General features: G+C 36.5%; 2 protein-coding genes across 2 annotated transcripts; both read right to left on the bottom strand.

The window, feature by feature from the left end:
* Window positions 1-7266: 7266 nt before the first annotated feature.
* LOC108668187 lies at window positions 7267-15010 on the bottom strand. Its single transcript, XM_018155354.2, has 8 exons — window positions 14495-15010; window positions 14118-14217; window positions 13506-13642; window positions 12787-12967; window positions 12314-12501; window positions 11105-11873; window positions 10512-10847; window positions 7267-8019 (listed from the first exon to the last, which is right to left on the bottom strand). The coding sequence occupies exons 1-8, from the start codon at window positions 15008-15010 to the stop codon at window positions 7328-7330; spliced, it is 2919 nt and encodes a 972-aa protein (XP_018010843.2). The 3' UTR covers window positions 7267-7327.
* A 274-nt stretch (window positions 15011-15284) lies between these two features.
* LOC108668189 (B9 domain-containing protein 2) lies at window positions 15285-20219 on the bottom strand. The gene is made up of 5 exons (XM_018155356.2): window positions 19933-20219; window positions 19375-19503; window positions 16215-16349; window positions 15734-15852; window positions 15285-15351 (listed from the first exon to the last, which is right to left on the bottom strand). The coding sequence occupies exons 1-5, from the start codon at window positions 20018-20020 to the stop codon at window positions 15292-15294; spliced, it is 531 nt and encodes a 176-aa protein (XP_018010845.1). The 5' UTR covers window positions 20021-20219; the 3' UTR covers window positions 15285-15291.
* Between the last annotated feature and the right edge of the window lie 391 nt (window positions 20220-20610).

The raw sequence follows: 20610 nt of genomic DNA, 5'->3' as shown, positions 1-20610 counted from the left end.
TCAATCAGTTACATTTTCGTGGCTCTGTTTAAAATAAGAAAAACAAAAAATCAACGAACCCACTAATGCTAAGATACTAAGACAAAATACTCCCCGTTACTTTCAAATACCGTATCATTGTACATAACACAACTGACTAGACGTCTCAGTTTTCGCTTTAGGTTCATTAGCGCGCACACAGAACGGTAGATTTCTCCGCGAGCAGATGTCAGCTGGTAGTACATATACAAGCTGCGCGGTGTTTTCTGCGTCAACAGACTGGCAATGATCAGTGCTAGAGAACTTAAAAAATAATGAAGAGAACCTCGAGGCTTAATGAAAGAGTTTTAAATTTCTAAGTAACTTGCGATTTTTTTCGCGATTGGTATGGTAAATAATGTAGGAACCGAGTTGTATAATTGATGCATAGCGTTTCAATAGTTAGGTGGGTAAGCTATCTTACATCTTAAACCAAAATCTCTTCCCAGAAGGCTCACCACGGCCCCCGGTTTGTGTTTGAGCTGAGCTATCTTGCCTCTGCCCGCCCGACACCGATCATAGGCACATCTTTCAATTAGCATAATCATTCTCTACCAAGCTAGGGAACTAAAATGGAAGTATTTGAGGAAAAAAATGGGGCTCAGACAACAAAATTTTCGTTCTTCTAACATTTTTTAAACATGGAAGAGTCAATATATTTTTGAATATTGGCTATTTAGTGATATTGAAGTTAGAAAGTTTCCTTTTATTCGTACATACAGTTGAAATATTACGCGATGTCAAATACTTACGACGCACTGATCTATCCTCATAAATACTTTGATCAATTTTGCCTTCAATATTCAAAATGTTGAATAAGCTTAATATATTATAAAAAAATATATAAGCAAATATAACTAACAATTGGCCATAATTTTTTTGCATTTGCTTGGCAAATTATAATTTTTCAAATTTCTGAGTCAGCACGCAAAAAGGTAAACTTAAGTAGCAGGCATCAAATGAAAAATGCAGGCATTTTGAAATTTAGAATTTGCCACAGAATTGGTCACAGGACTCCGTGTAAATAATTTTATGATGACTGAAAAATGACCGTTTCTCGGAAATTCCTACGTTAATCTTTAGTTAGATTAGGGCTTATAATTTTAGTTCAGGGACTGTATTTACAATATAACTAAGGAAACTATTAGATAAGGATTAGTAGGTATCGAGCTCACCAGATTAGTTTAGAAGCTAGTATAAGATAAGATTAGGACTAAAGTTCAATAAATAACCATTATGAGTTTTCGGACCAGATGCACAAATAACAGCTGAGAGACTCATTTTCTGGACACAACTTTCATAGCTTTAATTTTCCAAGACCCACGAAGCTTTCCAGGTAAGTTCCCAAGAGGAGATCGAAACTTGTTCGACTAGGCCTAATTGAAATCAAAGCCGTGACAAGACGTCAATAATAACGAATTAAGAGTTCAGAGTGCGACACTATTATCGTGATGGGACCTGACGACACGTATAAGCTTGGAGAATGGTGCGGAATTCACATTAAAATTAAAATATTTCCAGTATTTATGTATTTCCAGAAGAATTTCACGTTTTCTACAAAGATTACAGGTTATTCATTATCATCCAGGTTATTCATATTCATTGACAAAGGATAAGTGTGCACTGAAATAATCTTTACAACCCCTGAACACACATAACTCTCAGTAAATAGTGTCGCATCACGCAAGTGTTGCGCACGAAAACGTAATCCCTGAGGTTGCGAGTCACGACGGCACAAGTACAGCCAGGGTTTCAAGTTAAGCACGTGGACAACTTGCTACTTGCTTCTGACGTATGCAGGTTACCGGATTTCGAAGCTTGCCTGCACCAAAGATCTCACGCATTCTAGAAACGTTTAGTCGTCACAGCTATTGAAATTAGCTCCAGATACTTGTACATGCAATTTCTTTTCCAAACAGAGTCATTCTCACTGCGACTGCAACGCTACAAATGGATATTGTTCATCATCTCTCATTCCACGCTGATTCTACGTTGTCACTTCACCATTGCGGTAAAATAGCCATAATTTTCTTCATGTCTCCAAAGAAAAAAATTATTGTGTCAACAGTGGCTGAAATTAAACTTCCATGGCGCCGATACTCCTATCCGAAAACAATAACCATGAGATGTGATATATACACGCACAGTAGGTAGTTAACTGGAGGTATTTCCCGCACAGCTTGCGAACGCGAGTCTCGACTCAACATCCACTTCTCTGGAGCCCAACCATGCTACAGGACGTCTCTCCACTTGGTATCTAACGCCAAATTTAGTAGTTTACTTTACTATTTTCTGGAACAGCGTGAGAAATAAATTCATGGAAGATCATGAATCTTCCATACATGATTTGTAAATAGTTAAATGGCTTTCAGCTAAAATTTGGTTGGCATATGATTGAGTGATTTTGTGGTCTGTTTATCATTGCAAATAAAACAGCGGGTAGGTAATAAATTTTGGAAACGCGTCTTGAAAGTTTCAATTCCCGAAGATTAGTGAGTTTCTATGCCTAATGCCAATACCAATGTAGTTTTACTTGAATTTACCGCTGAAAAATATTTCACCAACTCGACAGTAAGAATCTTTGATTTTTGCCTGCGCACGTTTTCGTTTATCCATGGAGCCGTTTCTCTTCATCGTGATAAATCGTCTTGATGAAACACGATCGCATCGCTGTCGTACGCGTCGTACTTATTAACACACTGCTAGTCTTTCAACCCGCGCACCGTTTTTCAGTTTTATGCCTGAAATTGCTCTCACGTTTGAAATTTACCTGAAACTGTACCTCCATTCTACCCTCTCTCGCTTTCTCTCGTACTTCTTGTATCTAAGGATCTAATTGATGGGTAAGTGCAGCGTTTTTTCGTTCAAAAATGTCTCAATGTAACCATTTACATTGTAATATCAAACAAAAACGTATAGTTACTATATGGACCAATCCACGTTGAGTAGATAGCTCGCAACAAACCAATTTCTTACGCGAAATGCATCCCACACCATCGATATTAAACGAAAGCAAAACTAACTCCGGCGGTGCGCACGTCGAACTTTCCATGGAGCACACCCACGCTGCAAGGCTCTCTCTCGTACACACGCCTTTCAAAGGCCGACTGGTGTCTTATGCTTGCAAAAAATACTGCAGCAGTTATCTCACAATTACTCGACTGTTGAGAACCGGATTAACAGCTTACGGTAGCTTTGAAGATCTTTACCCAAATGGTGTCCTTTCACCTAAGAACTACAACAAAATTAGGACGTTCAATCAACTCACATTCAAGCACAGAAATGGCGAATGGCAGTTATATTTGCATTTGCCAAAAAAATATTTAAATACACATTTTTTCTGACTTTCTATCAACCATCACAGTACAGATATTGAGTTTTCCATCATTTGTTTATGAATGCCTTCATGCAGTTCATGGATTGTTAACTTGTTATGACATTTCATTAACTGAGAGGCCTTTACTCTTTAGCCATCAATACGAAAGAAAATGTAGTTAAAATACAACGCTGTACAGCGATGTACTAAATTCTCTACAGTCAAATACAACGCTATACTAAATTCTCTACTGAACAGATCGAACTGACGGCTATGACTTTACTAAACAGATTGAGCTGCATCATCGCCTGCATGTATAGAAATCTTGCCACTTGCATATTCTAATGGGCACGGATATCAAAGAACTCGCTGCTTTCTGTACTAACCCAAGCTTGAAGCTTCATGAACAAATGTTAGTCTGTTTGTTGAATAGAAATTTGAGAATTTGAGTTCTCATTTCTATCGAAATTAAAAAAAGCTAGTATTTCCTAAATTGAAGAGTGTGTATTCATTCCAATTCATATCGCAACAAATTCAGGCAACTTAATTCACAAACTAGGGATTTGGTTCACGCTACGTGTTCTCTAATGTGCGTATAGGCTACCTCCTTAACTATGCAAATGCCGTACCTAACTAAAATTCGTTCGAAACTGATATTTGTTCAGGATTTCTGACATCGAGTGTAACGGCCGCCTTTCTCCTTCACTCATCACTGGAGTTTACAATGCGGCAAGCGAATCGAGTTGCAGCCGAGGTTATGCCAAGGCCGTTCACCAGTTCAATTATAATTATCAATTGATAGGGCATTTCGGATGAATTAAATATCAATATGATATAAGCATCTCTACCATATTTCTAACTGTATGCTGTATTAAACAATTTTGGAGTTAACAATTGCCTACATGCAATGATATTGCCACGACCACATTAGGTGGAAAGAGCGAACGCACAATCTAAAATTTTACTGGGCACTTGAAACATCACATTTGCCTTTCACAAACGCTACACAGCCTACTTTTAAACAGGAATCGATGACTCCTAAAAATTCTCTGCCAATAGTAGTACAAGTTGCCTTTGTAGCACTAGTAGCCTGTTCCTTTCCAGCATCGGATGAAAGTGACTTATCTGGGAACTCAAGCCAGGTTTGTGACAGAACTTTCGTCGCACATCCACTCGCAACACAAGCCAGCCGACTACTGGAAGCGGGTTGACCTGCTGACTGGCCTGCGATGGGTTAGCCCAGGAGACCGCCGTGTTCGTATGGTCTGGAAAGAAGGGGAGGGCGGGGCCGGCTGTAACTCCTTTCTCTCTTTCCATTTTCGGTACAGGCTATGCACGCTCGTCATAATCTCAAATTTCAAACAATTAATTAAAGACTGTAGCTTCAAACCCCTTAATGCGGTCATGATTAATTATTTTTCCATTGCAGTCTATTTAATAATTTAGTTTGGTTTAATGTACAAATTATTTTTTTAAGTCAATGAAGAATAGAAAATTTCAAGTCTTACGTTATGTGATTACAAAATAATTCAATTGGCCCTATAATTCTTATGTTGCACAGTTAGGGTTAGATATTTAAACTAGGTACGAAGAAAGGTGTTCGATAAATCATAAAAATTTAGTGATAATATTCGATAAATTTCATTACCTCGGCTAGAAGACTGCCAGAAAAAAAAAACAGATCTCTACATATTCTGCCATTTGGAATACAGATAATCTAAGCCCGAAGGTGTTTAATAAATCAGCCGCTGATGCAACTATATTAGATTTATAACTGAAAGAAAACTGGTAACAACATCATATTCATGGTAACAATGAGAATATATGTTCTTGCGCTTTCCCTGACGCATGCGAATTTCCCAGCCACCGCACACGTTATTGTATAGGCTGAACTCCCTGGATGATGCATGGAAAACAAGGAAGACAATGCGACGCTTCTCTAACGCGTATAAATTATTCTAGCTTTCCAAATTTTTCAGCTGGTAGACATTTGATCTATTGACACGACAGTCAAGCAAAGCTTTAGGTAAATCCACTCGTTTTTACGATCAGTACAAGCGACGTAGAGACTCTAGCATCTCGTTCAAAAGCTTGGCATAAGGAATAAATTTTTATTCATTTTCAAATTGTTCTAACCTTAAAATTTTAATCTGCCTGAAGAAAAAAAATTTCAAGGAGGGGTCTTCCTATATTTCCAGGGTCTGTCACTGATTTGTTTGGTGAGAGATTCGCCGAACACAAAGCGATGACGCAGCATAATATCTTACAAGGGAAAATGAAAGCAGCCGCTGCTTCGGACACGCAGAGTTGACATCGCTGTTGTTACACATTTGCTTATTGTTCCTCAGATATCTTTTGGAGACCCAGAATGTTGCGGACAGATCATGCCTACCTATACCAAATTATTATTGGCATTAATAACGATTAATGATCATCTTACCGCATGTTAAAATTTGTGGTCATTTTCTCAGAGTGCTGAGTCACGCAGTCAACGAACAAATGGAAAACTATCCCTCTGATGACAGCCATCAAATGGCCATAAATATCAGACGCTGTTAGCTGACGTGTGAATTTCTAGAGATTCGTCGCATGCTGCGTGGACGCTGCGACGCGAAGAAGCTTAAGCTTATCTTTGCTTTCTTCTAAATGTTCATGATTTGTCGGTAGCTTCTCAGTGAATAAATTGGCAAATGAAAATTACTTTGTAATGATTTTAACAATTTAACAAATCAATCAACAATAACAATCACATTCCAACAATTTTAATAAGTCGGGAAATAAATTCGAGTAATATCAACGCAATTTGAAGCGAATGTTATAACAAATATTTAAAAATGGTTGAAGTAAGGTTTTTAAATACTTCAGCTATGTAAGTGTTAAAAATGGCTGGTGTTAGGGGACGTCATTAGTTACTAACCAACGATCCCAAATTAATCAAATCCAAAACAAGTATGTAATATCAACAAGTGCTATTAAACACACCGAGAAGGTGAAGATTGCTGGACGAAACTGAAAGTAAACCTCAAGGTCAAATGAGATCCGGGGTCACCGAGACGCCAGTAGCCTGACAGCGGAAATGCATGCGCTCCGACAACGCGTTCTGCCTGCCTATTGCTCACACACGTACAACTTTGTTTTAGTTTAGACATACGAGATGTGAATTACTGTAAATTCTACTATAACTTAGCTGAGACATTTTAAGCAGAACCCATATTATTTCAGATATGACCTATGACTTTAATTTAGCTGGGACATTTTGAGCAGAACCATATTATTTCAGATATTACCTTCTTCTATCAGGCTTATAAGGGGCCATTTTATTTTAATATAAATTAAACTGTACATGTCGATTACTAGCACCTGTGGTAATAAGACAATTTTGTTTCTGCCACATCATATATAAACAATTTCAAATATCACTATGCCTGCCTAATTCGATTTCGATCCCTAAAGAAGCTGTGTTGTTTGCATTTCATATACAAATTTTCATCAAAAAATTGATTGGGAAAACGACATAACTTTATATCAGATTTTTAAACTTTAACTATAATTAGCATCCAATATCAACTACTATGAAATGCCATTTTTAAACCGGCATAATCTCCAAACTTTCTTAACTGAAATAAATAAATCAATTGCAGGACAAATGATGCGATTTTGTGGCAATTGCCTAGTTTTATTATTAAAATTCTTACCAAGGGACAACACTCATCGCACATCATACAGCATCCTTATTTTATTCTAAAAATACTTAGCAATATTTTTACTTTTATCACTCAAATTAAATACAAAATTACCCGCTATGCTAGCCTACAAACTCAATTTCTAGCATATGGCGTACCCTAAATTCAAAGCACTAGATTCTTCTTACCACTCAACTCATTAATTAATTTAAACTATGTTCTAATCTAATTTTTCTCAGATAAACTAGAGCAATAAGCAATAAAAATTAGAGCAACTGAACAATAGAAAATTAATTCTTTGCGAAAATAGCTACACAAATCCCACATTAAACAACATCAGAAACAGACAAAGAAATGAGCTCGAAAAAGATACTTGAGCACTGAACGACGCCACCCCGTTTGTAGGCACCACCAACGGGTAGAGGAAATTTTCAGGTAACTTGAAATTTATTCGTGGCGGGTCTGGGAAAACTGGCATCGATGGTTCGGAAACGTCAAAAAATAAAACTTTTGTCGACATTTCAATGACTACAGTTTTATCGTGGCTTGGTTGAGCGTCGACGGGAGGTGAAGTTCTTAACTTTGGAGGTTCCTCCAGGGAAACCACTTGTGCTGTATCTTTTGTTTGTCGTTCGGCGGTTGGTTCATTAAGACTTGTATTGGAAAAAATTGGCTCTCGACCTCTCCCGTCTTTATCAATTTGATCGTAAGTTGAATTTACCCCCAAAGATGACCCACTTCCTTCATATATCTGATCGTTATTAACAAAAAGAGATTTGTTTTCCACAGGAAAGATAGAACTTTGCGTAGGAACTGCTCTCCTCGTGCAGAACGGCCCCAAGCAGGACGCTGGAGGGCTCATCCTGAGGGATCCTTCAGTGAGCAGCACCCCCACCACCTTAGCTTGGGGATTCACCAGGGAGCCCTGCAGGGCATAGGCCACCTCGATCGTGTACGACACGAGGATGTCCGAGCACCTGCCCTCTGCTGACATCTCGGAATCTGTGGAGTGTTTCAATAAGAACTGTAGTGACATGATATAAAATAACTGACCTGGCAAGATCAAACAGAAGTGCCATGAAACTTATTTCCCCGATTTTTTAAGTATTTGCACAATAAAAGGTTATTTTTATAGATATTAGGCACCGAGTAAATGAATAATCAGATTAAATATGCGCAATGTAATATATTACTCAGCGTACACTTCCTTATAGGGATGTTGCATATTAAATTTACGTTTTTATTTCCTTAATCATAGCGATTTCATTTCCATTCCCTTCGTTTCACTTGAATTCTCCTACATTCAATACAAATGACTCATTCAAAGGCATCTCGCACACAATGAGCAAACAAAACATTTCTGGGCTATGGCTATTTATGGCTATTCATTCATTGAGGATAAGGCACGACAACGCACTTACCTTCAAGACGCCTGCTACAATAAGCTGCGCATACGAGCAGGTACAAATTTGATACGCCGGTAGCTAAATCGTATTGGGTTATCGGTTCGGATCAAGGGGCTGCAGGTAAAAAACTTAGTTTGCCTTCTACTCCGCTAAGAAAAACAAAGGTTAATCCGTGCGGGGATTTCCATGCTTTACAGTAATGAATTAGTTCCAGAGTGCCATACAACTACGAATTATAGTGGTCGCTATGACAAAAAACTACTAAAATGAACATTATTCTTTAAAGTGTCTTAGAAAAATTGAATAATTCCCGAATTTAGAAACTAGTGCAATCTTTTGACAGTAAAAGAATGGTTTACATTACACCATTCGGTGTTGACTCAGGTTTCTTATATTTTTTATTATATTATTTGTGCATTGACAACTTCTGTCTAACCAAGCATGCCATCTTCGGCATAATTTCTGTGTTTTACTGCTTTCTAATAATTAAATTTGCCAAAATTAAATTTTAGTTGAATAAAACACTGAATTACGAGAGAAGAGCAAGTTTAAGGTTTGATGCACATTACAGTATTGCGCCATTAGAAAATTTTATACTCAATTTACCTCAATCACAAAGTTTGAATTGACAACCATAACCGCTCAAAAGTTCCTTTCCAAATACCTTTTGTGTCATGACAATTTTCTAAAAAATGAATGTATTTTATTTCCAAACAATGACAAACTCTGCACGTAGCACTGATGGGCCGCCTGTGCTGGGCCAAACCACGTCAGGATGACTCACAAAAGGATAAAAAGCGCTGGTTTTTTGGAGTCACTTTTCTGAGTTAGTTAGTTTTTGATCAAGAATTTTATTTTCAAAGAAGCAGCTACAACAAATTACCAAGTCACAAAAATGGCGTCGCAGGTAGCAGAGAAGGTTGGAGAAACGTTGTAAAAAATTATTAACTGGCTATGGTGTGTATATTCTTGTTCCAGATCTAATGCGATTAAACGACCGATGCACTGAAATTTGAAGCACAACCTCCACCAATTGTTTTTTTTTCGTGTGTGTATTGTTTTGATTCGCGTTATATATAGTAATTGTGGGTAGTGCGGTTTTTTAATTTTTTATTAATCCTGCATTTGGAGCTTTATATGGGAGTTCATACTCTTAGAACAATTCAACTTAAAGCATAATTAAAATATGGAAGATGAGGTTAAATTATTTCAGCCTTCGTTTCCTACTCTAAATTACATTTTTAGAAAGACAAGATTCATTTCGGTCATTTATGGGATTTAAAACTGGAAAATATATAAGTTAAGGCACTCATTTAGTTAAGACATTATAGACTATAAAGATTTAAAAATTGAAAGACAATCGAATAAATTATATGGACGAATGTGAGAAGTGAATTGATACCCCGGGATGTAGCAAGTGAGCGTCCCTTGCTAGCATTTGTGAAGCGACAATGTCAAGCTTCGTTAATTTTTTTTCGGTGATACAGTTGATCCAGATGAACTAGAAATTTTTTTGATTTGCATATGTTACGTAATTCAATATTTCTTAATTACAAGTATAATTTCTGGTAATGCAAGAAAGGCAGCACAATTTATAACTCTGAGAGTTTAGCTAATCCTACTGTCCATTGATGGAAGCGAGATCGCAAGACCTATAGCCCTCTTATTTCGCTGCGTAAAATAATACGTTCTTCATTCCCTTGTGCCGACAGTCATGACGTTACTTTTAATAATTTGTTACGAATTATTCTATTACGTCCTTATCTCTAGATTGAAACTAAGCAGAACTGAAATATTTGAAACTTTTTTTTTGGGGGGGGGGCAGGTTACTGGTCTCCTGATTTGAAAAATGAATTTGGAAAGTAGCAGTTAACAGGGAAAATTATTTTGTCCTTTAAGGATTGAAAACCACGAAAAAATTCGTTACTTTGGCCTTTGGGTTTCACTCTTTTTAAACAGCCTGCTAACCGATTAGTAGAAGGCATGCCACTATTATTATTGTTGTTATTATTAGTAATATTCTTGTTATTATAATGACTATTGTTATTATTATTATTGTTATCCTCATTATCATATCCGTATACTTACCGTGCTCGTAAAAAGGTCTTGTCGTATCCCTGGACCTCATAAGCGGCACCCAGTGCGAGGTCACTAGAACGTCGCTGTCTCCGTACGCCCCAACCCTCAACTCGAGATCAGGGTTGTTGAGAACGCTTCCTAGGAGCTTGTTTCTCACTCTTTTTCTCACTTCACTGCAGTTGTTGAGAATATCGTTGAATGTGACGTGCATTTGGCACTGAGTTTGTAAGTTCTCTCCGAACATAACGGGTGTACGAGCACTGCAGTCGCCATCGTCGCCTCCCCTCAGCACGGTTAATCCCTCCAACGGATCGGTGTTTCTTGCTATGGCCTCCATTTTTATTCCTATAAACACGCAAGAAAAAGTTACATTGGCATTATAAAATGAACAGCATATGAAATATTTTGTTCAAAAGTCAAACATGCAAAATGAATAAGGATGCGCAAATTTTGTAAAAATATAGCAGAGTATAGTCACAATGAAAATAATATATATCATATATTCATATAATAAGGAAATCATGAACCATGATAATTGGTAGTGATTCCCTTTTTAAATTATTTGAGCAAAATTCGTGCCCTTTTTTATTGCTATCCATCACCTGCATCCGTTACGTTGCGGACCACGTGGCCGAAGAGAAGAGGCTTCCCTCTAATATAGCCTGGCCGGCCACTGCGCTTGACGACCTGCTGATTTTCATCTTGGAACCAACGGTACTCTACCTTAAAATTTTGCATCATATTAATTACATCGTCACTTTCATCGTCAGGTGAGAATTGTTCTTGCATCGTGGTATTCCTGATTGATGAACAGAGATTTCTAAGACTGACTTGCGCCGAGACAGCAGTAATACCTTCAGAGCCGTTATGGAAAACAATGTAGCTCACCGAGGAAACTGCGTCGCACGGACCTATATTTAGATCTGGATCATCGGGATTCTTACAAATAATATCAGATTCTCTGTAATAACAAAAATTTGCTTTTACTTTTACCATGAACGTTGCATTAAAAAATGGAGCATCATCTTCCAACAAAACTATATCTTGCGGCGTTTTCAGGATTTGTGACAAGCTCGGGGAATGCATGTTGGACTGATTCGCCATCGAACTGCCATTTGTTGTTGTTGTTGTTGTTGAGTCGTTGCCTTCTCGTTTATAATCAGAAGCATAACCGTCGTCGCTGTTGGTTGTGCTGTTATTCGGTGTCTGCGAGGACGAAGAAGACTCAGTGGTTGAGGACGAAGAATCCTTCGTGGTTGAGGACGGATCAGATTCCGTGTATGAGGACAAAGACGAATCAGTGGTTGAGGACACAACTGTTGAAGTTGAACTTGGCGGGATTGTCGTGCTATTGTCTTCGTTACTTTCCTCCTGAGAAATTATTTGTAGGAGTTCCATAAAATTGTTAACTTAATGATTGAGGGAAAAACTAATTTATTTGTTTCTATTCAATAAGCACCTGAGATCTTTGAAATAAACAACAATACATGAGCGAGCTAGCCTTTTTGTGCAGCTCGCCACTGCAAATTATAATTTTGCTTTAACAAATCGTCTATACAAAATTGCATTCCAGAAGTCTATCATATAAATTAGAAAGAAAACTAATTAATTCTATGTCATCCATGCAAAATTTTTCTTCAATTAAAATTCTTCAAAACTAATAAATCAATATCATCCATGCAAAATTCTTCTTTAATTTGAAGAATAAAGTTTTTGTGAAAATATTGATAAAGCCTTATAGAATGCTTCAAGTGATTTTCTCACTGGAAAAATCATTAATTCCTACAGGCATTTTAATAAATTTCCCTCACCTCATAAATGAGCAATGGCTGCGACAATACGAAAAAGTTGCAGTAGGTACGAGGGTCGAGATAGCGAGGCCGCGTCTTCAGCAGCTCCTGTAGAGGGACCTGCCGGCGGCACTCTTTGGTCGCGTCCTGCAGGTATTTAAAGGGCGCCTTGCCCTCGCAGGATGCGCTGAACACCGCAGACGGAAGTCCTGGCATGTTAGAAGGATTAAAAATTACCAAGTTATGTTATAAATTACATCAAATTATTTGTATTCGTCTGTAGGCTGGATATTTTTAGCACATTGTTAGAGAACGCAGATATGCGCTATTCTTTATTCCTTCAAAAAGAAGTATACAACCTCAAAAAGATATTAATAAAATTTCACCTCTAAATGGAATTGAACCAACATTTTCATCTAAATAAATTTTTGGCTTGCTAAGCCTACATCTTTAGCAGATCTGATTTTATTAATACAAATAAGCACGAGCCTCACCGAGGGGGAAGAAGCGCCCTTCCTGTGTAATTCCCCACACTAAATCCCCTTCTGTATATTGCTTGTTAGGTGGCATTGTTTGTGCTCCCCCTTTCCTCGCCTGTTGATGTATTGGGTCACGTTGAATGAATTTCCTCCTCTCAGCGAGTAATTCATGGAATGCTTCATCTGTTTTGATCGCCTGGGAAAATAATAATTATATTGGATGACGATAATTAATTCAAGTTTTGCATTTTATGAATACGGAACGGCATCGAACCAAAAAGTTGAAATAAACACCAGTAACTTTCAAGTATATTTGGGGACTTGCAACTTTCAAGGGGACTTGCAAGTATAGGTATCACCATATAGCGAGCTATTTTACTTATTTGAGCCTTGATATAATTCTATTCAATTTATGCACGCAAAAATATACACTCTCACATAATTATCCTTCAAATAGAATATGTAGAATAGAATAGAATAGTAGTGTCTGACATGAGCTAAATGGTTATAAATAATGACTTCTGAAACAGTTAACTAAAATTTTTCTACATATGAATCACGCAATCGTCTTTTTAGAATTTAATTTAGACTTCCTCGTCCTCCTCGGGGAATTATTCATATTTTGTTGAAAAAATGCTGATCCTAAAATTAACGCTTACATGGATTTGTTTATTTTCTATTAAGATAATTATTTAAAGTATAACCAACTGCGAATTAAAAGGAAAATCTCAAACCTTAACAGACGGGAAAGTTGTTCTCTGAACGAGATTGTCGGTGACGATGCAGAAGAGGTCAGGATTAGAAGTGTCGATGCTGTACTCGGTGTTGTGGCGGTCGAGCACCCATCGCTGAGTGCAGTAGCGAGCGTCACCTTCTCCAAATTAATTATTATTATTATTCCCTAAAATTAGCATTATTATTAGGAAATTATTTTATTTCGTTAAAGTCAAGCGGAAATAATTAGTAATTCAGGCGTGAGGGTAAATCTTGCGCACTGAATATACAGGAAGTCTTGCGCACTGAATATACAGGAAGTTTATGATACTTTATTTCGCTTCGTGGCTCCTTAATTATGTAATTTATAATTACATCTCTTCTGGCTCTTAAAATGTAATGAAATTTAATGAAAGAGAAAATCTCTTCTGACCCATGAAAGGAAATGAAAGGAAATTAATGGTGCAGATCGCAAAACTGGTTGCGTGTTTCCGCCTCAATTAGTGAAACCAGCCTTGCCGTCGTTCGGAACATAAATGATAATATATATTGGCAGTACTGACAATAGCAAAAAACATGACGATTGGCAATGAAAATTGACAATGACGGTTAACCGGCTAGTTTTTGCTCACCAGAGAGAGACCGTGGCACAGAAACGCAGCCAAGGAAGGCTCGTTTGTCGTCAGCTGAGCAGTCTGGGTCACAGCAACAACCGATGTCGCACGAGTTAACCTGGCGCCAAAATTAAAAGGAAATCGACCGAATAGCTCATCTAAGCCTTATTAAAGAGCAGCGATTAAAACAAAAAATGTTATATTAATATTGGCATGCATTTTTGACAAGCAAATTTTTTAAAATTTTAACCGTTTCCTTTAAAGGTTATGCTCTAATTGAATGTATTTAGATTTGTTCATCGATAACTTGTAATCTTCCTATTCTTTGCTCTCTGTTTACCAATAAAGTTACAACAGCTTTTTAAAGCAAAGATTCTATCGCTTCTTGTTCATACCTTCATATCACATGAACAATAATTTTGCAGGAACATTGCTGGACGCATGACAATTTCTTCATCTTCATTGTCGCTTTCAGATTCATCAGGGACGGGTGACTCTGTAGGCAACTCTGAAGTTGACAAAACCGTCATTGTATCTGTGGTGTCTGAAGTTTCAGAGATATTTTCATCTTGGATACTTGGTAGAGTTGTCACGGAAGCATTGAAATAAGCTGTTGTTGATGTTGTTATTTTCGCGCTGTCATTCGAATTTGAGCTTATGTTGCTTGAGTTCATAGAAATATCGGATTCATTCAAGAAATTCACTGTTACTGAATTATCACTGACATTTTCTGCGCTAGGAAAGGTTGAATTTGTACCGTTAGTTTGATTGAGTTTTGGAAGATCAGACGTAGCGTTGATCGGATTTGTAGACACATCGCGTGGAAGCTCAGCGATATCTTGAGGCATGACATTTACGATTAAACATACTGAACACATAAACTTTAATATATCCATCTTGTTAGTGTGCATCACTGGGAAGTTTAGATCAAAAAACCATCGCTCAAATGGCACAAGTCTCAATTAATGCATTTTTTGCTTGATTTTATGTTTTTTCGTTTCGTTATATCAACGCACAATACTGGCTCCTCTACGAGTGACGTAGTATAAAATAAGTGCTTCAACCATTGAGTTCTAAGACCATTCGGATTAATTTATTCTAATTAAATTTTTGATTAAGAACAGCTATAACAAAAGACGCTTTCAAATATTGTCCGCAACGGTTTTTAACAATGCTTGTAATGTTGAGAAGGTCAGCTCATTACTCCGTGCTTGTCGAATCCTCGCATTATGATGCCCAGATCCAGGATGACCTGACACGGAAAAATGGTATTTTTAGTGAGCTTTATGTTTGTTCATAAGCATTTTAGATAATTAAATTTATGTGTTGTGATACTAAATTCATACTTTGTACTTGAAGTTCGGACAATTCAAGAATGCTCTGAATGTCTCAAGTTACGAAATAATTGGATTTCAAACCCAACTTAATTTACTAGGGAATATGTAGAAAAATATCAGGCGTCAATCCAAACCATCTCATCTCATCAAGAGAAAAACAAATAAATTTTGAGAACATTTTTTAAAATTCCATATCCTTTTGACAATCGGAATTTCTGAAATATGCTGGAATGTGTAAAATAGTGGAATGCAATCCTTTGTCAGATGCATGAATAGAATCCTGTTTTTTAGGCCGACCTTGCCAGCCGGAGCTGTGCGCAGTTTGTAGCGTTCAGAAGCCGAGAAAATGTAGTCCGTCGACAAAATCTGAGGACCGCCACCCACAAACTCGCGTCTCAATTCTTCTAAAAATGTTCCTGGGAAATAAAGCACTTTCATTATGATTATTGTGAAGATGAAAATGCATATGATGAATTATCGTAGCTGTGTTGTCAGGGGGACTTTTTGTTTCTAACCACAAGTCAACCAAGTGCTATGAGCGTTAAAAAATACTTCCGCTCCCAATACACGCAAAAATATTCTATTATGAATTTGACGAGTAGAGATGAGTAATGCAAAATTTAAAGAGTCAACTGCCACGTTAATTTTTTTGATATCCTAAACGAGTTTCACCCCTCGGTTTTACCTTAAATCGACACACCACCGAGTCAAGAAATTGGGATGTTCCTGAAATGAACAAAAAAGAAAGAAGACGCTAAAGTGAGATTAGAGCTGTAACCTGTGGGGCGCCAGGTGTGGCAAGTGACGGTGTGGTGGCCTGGTGTGCTGGGTATGGTAGCCACACCGTAGCCACACAGATCTCGTCTGCCGTACCAGTCTTCACGGTAGACCTGAACCACAATCCGCGGCCAGCCTGCACAACCCGCATCAAAAAATATTAATTCAGGTTTCGTGCTTACAAATAAAAAATATAAGATGATTTTGTGAAATTATGATGTAAAAAATTTGAATATTGGGATGTGATATAATTGTATAATTGTAAAAAATATTTGTATTTCATTGTACATCGTGTAAATATTAATCCAACTTACACACTTTACAAACCAAATATATAGGAGGATTTTGTGTAATTATGATGTAACAGGTTAGTAATTTCCTGGTAGTATGAGATTAGATAACCAGCACGAGCCGCCGATACCGAAGTTCTCTTCAACTCAGCATTATCGCTGACCTTGACGTTGAAGTTTCCAAAACATCCCCATTATTTTTCGATTATTGGTGAACTGAATTCAGTTCTACGAACCACTTTCCTTACAAACTTTGCAGGCCCCGGGACAGACTACGAAAAAATGACGAGTAGTGGTTCCTGATTTATTATTGAAAGCTCTTTGTGGTCATGGAAAGGCAGAACCACTTTCTCTGTAGACTTTGCAGACCACGGCAGGTAGTTAGGGGGTCTAGAGGGGGACTAATAAACATTTCTTAATAATATACGTTTAAAAATTACATTTGTAAAGACAACACTTCTAAAGAATCCAGTGTCTCCAATGTTGAAGATGTACAATGAATTTCTCATTTTATTTTAGAATATTGAAAAAATTAATTTTTCAATTTTTTTTAATTTATAATATTTTTTCAAAATTATTTATTCTGTCAATTGATTCATGCATTACCTGCGATTTCACATAAGTGTGCAAAATTTCAGATCAATTGGACAGGTAAAAGTGTGTCAAGTATGTTATAAGATTTGTAGCTCACAAAATTATTTTTTTAATTTGTTAATATAAAAAAAAATTATTTTTAAGATCATTTATTTTGTCATTTGATTGCTTGCATTGTCTCCAACTTTACGCAAGTGCGCAAAATTTCAGATCGATAGGATAAGTAGAAGTGTGTTAAATTTCGATTATATTAAAGAGAAGTCTTCTAAGTGAATTACTGAGCTTATTACTACAATCTTAAACTGAACACAAACGATTTCTTCTAGTTAACGCGATCAAACTATAGGAGACTTAAATATATTATACTCTAGATTAAATAAAAAAATTACTGGGCATATTACTATGGTCTTCAACTGAACACAAGCAATTTCTGTTTGTGAACACGATCAAAAGATAGGAGACTTTGATATGCTATACCTTACAATATAAAAAAGTTACTGAGTTTATTACTATAATCTTAAACTGAACACAAGCGATATTTTCTAGTTAACGCGATCAAACGATAGGAGACTTATATATATTATTCCCTGGAATAAATTAAAAATTACCGGGCATATTTCTACAATCTTGAACTGAACACAAGCAATTTCTGCTTGTGAACACGATCAAACTCAAACGATAACAGACTTTAATATACTATACCTTACGTATAAAAAAATATACTTAGCTTATTACTATAATCTTAAACTGAACACAAGCGATATTTTCTAGTTACCGCGATCAAACGATAGGAGACATATATATATATATATATTATACACTAGAATAAATAAAAAATTACTGGGCATATTACTTTAGTCTTGAACTGAACATGAGCAATTACTGCTTGTGAACACGAGCAAACGTGAGGAGACTTAAATATCTTATACCCTAGAATATAAATAAAGTTATTGAGCTTATTACTATAATCTCATACTGAACACAAGCGCTATCTTCTACTTAACGCGATCAAACGATAGGAGACTTAAATATAATATAACCTAGAATAAATAAAAAATTACTGGGCATATTACTAAAGTCTTGAACTGAACACAAGCAATTTCTGCTTGTGAACACGATCAAACGATAGGAGACATATATATAATAACTTAGGATATAAAAAAGTTACTGAGATTATTACTATAATCTTAAACTGAACACAAACGACTTCTTCTTGTTAACGCGATCAAACGATAGGAGACTTAAATATATTAAACCCTAGAATAAAAGTGAGCGATGGAGAAAAGTGCTCGTTTCGTCGTCATTAAAAGCAAAATTTTTCGATACAAATCTCAATATAAATGAAATCAATGAGAGTTTGTTGACGAGAAATAAAAATTGTCCATGTAAACAAGCTGACATCTAACAAAAAAAAAATATTTTTTAATGTTGGACGAAATTACATAACACTGCTAATAATAGTAACTCACTTCTTCAAAAAAAATTTAATTTATATTTTAGAAATTAGTAAATTACCGTTGGGGTTTACTCAAGGTCAATTTAGCACTGCAATCTAAAAACTGCAAATTTTTTTCTTGCCAAGGAAGATCTAGTTGAAAATAATGATCAAATTAGTCGTAAATTTAAGCTTTAGTTTCTCTTTGTATTTAATAGGTGTGCTAATTGTTGTGAAGATATTGTCTAATATGCGTTTAAAAATTACTTTTTAAAGACAACACTTCTGAACAATCCAGTGTCTTGGATGTTGCACATGTACAATGAATTTCTAATTTTATTTTCAAGTATTTTTGTTTCATTATTTTTCAAAATTTTTTTAAGATATAAAAATTTTGTACATTTTCAAAATTATTTATTCTGTCAAGTGATTCATGCATTGTCTCTGACTTTATGCAATTGTGCAAAATTTCAGATTAATTGGACAGGTCAAATTGTGTCAAATATGGATTATAAGATTTGTAGCAGACGAAATTATTTTTAAATTTTTTTATAATGAAATTTTTTTTTTTAATTTATAAAATTGATTATTCTGTCAATTGATTCTTGCATTGTCTCCAACTTTACGCAAGCGTGCCAAGCTTCAGATCGATTGGACAGGTAGAAGTGTGTTAAATATCAACTATAAGATTTGTAGCAGACAGACAAACAAACAAGAAGTGAAGTTAAAGAGAAGTGTTGTAAAAATAGTTTCCTGTACAGACCTTGCAGACCACGGCAAGTAATTAGGGGGCCTAGAGGGGGACTTGAGAACAACTCTTAAAGATAATTTCCTCCGCAGACCTTGCAGACCACGGCAGACGATGAGAAGGTCTATAGGATGACACCAGGTGGCGGTGTCCAGAGGCTGCTGGCAGCGGTCCACCTGAGTCTGTCCGTCCGTCTGTCCGGCTATGATGCGCCAGCCGCTGCCTGCATGACATTTTACACATATAACATATTATATACATACATATTACACACATAACTATTAAATACATACATATTACTTGCATAGCATGTTACATACATACATATTGTTTGCATTCATATTATATAAGTATATGTTGCGAACATGCAAGTTACTTGTATAGTCCCCATTCTAATAATGAAATTTTATTCATATCTGAAAATATGATGATGCATACCGCTTCTGATATAGTGATTTCTTCAGCTATCGAATTAGATGGGAAAGAATTTTCAGTGCTTCATATATATACTGCACTAATTTGAAAATATAATTATCTCTTGCATACAGTTCAGTGAAATGCGTGCATTTCATGGGTATGGAGAACGGGGTTCACTGTACAGTAAACTAATTTAATCAAGGCATTTCTTCTACAGCATATTGGGTGCACACACCGCACTGCAGCGCCCACTTGCAGAACAGCGCCCGCTCCTTGAAGTCTTCAGCGCCCCTCAGCCGCCCGATGATGTGAAGCTCGGCCATTCATCACATCAGCGACACCATTACCTAGTCACCCTCTCAAAATATCTGTGAAATTATTGATGTGAAGCTCGGCCATTCATCACATCAGTGACACCATTACCTCGTCACCCTCTCAAAATAATTTTGTAATTCACAGATGAATGTACCTCACCCATAATAACTGCTCACTGTAATTGCTCTTTCTCAAAAGAATTGTGAACATTTCTACGAAAATTGAATGATGAAAATTTTTTTATGTCATGGGTTAATACTTAAGCTATCACTGTGACCGTGCAAAAATTATGAAGGTAGTGAGTAGAATATATTTTAAACTATCCGGTCGACCACCTTGATATTTCTTTAACCTTGTAATCTAATATATTTTCAACGCCACCCTAGGTTCTACGTATACGCAAGGTTATACGTAAATGTCTTGATGCATGGTTGACAGTATGCTAACATAAACTAACGTTTTCTTAAAATTCGACACAAATTCAATCTGTATCCGTCACTTGTGTCAAAGAACATATGTATTATTGCTTCAAAGTTCAGAATAATGATACAAATTAGCGGATACAAACAACAATCGTTCGCCCGAGTCTGGAACTGAT

This window comes from Hyalella azteca, unplaced genomic scaffold (genome assembly GCF_000764305.2).
Source record: "Hyalella azteca isolate HAZT.00-mixed unplaced genomic scaffold, Hazt_2.0.2 contig7177, whole genome shotgun sequence".
Lineage (NCBI taxonomy): Eukaryota > Metazoa > Arthropoda > Malacostraca > Amphipoda > Hyalellidae > Hyalella > Hyalella azteca.
This window is presented reverse-complemented; position numbering and strand designations above follow the sequence as displayed.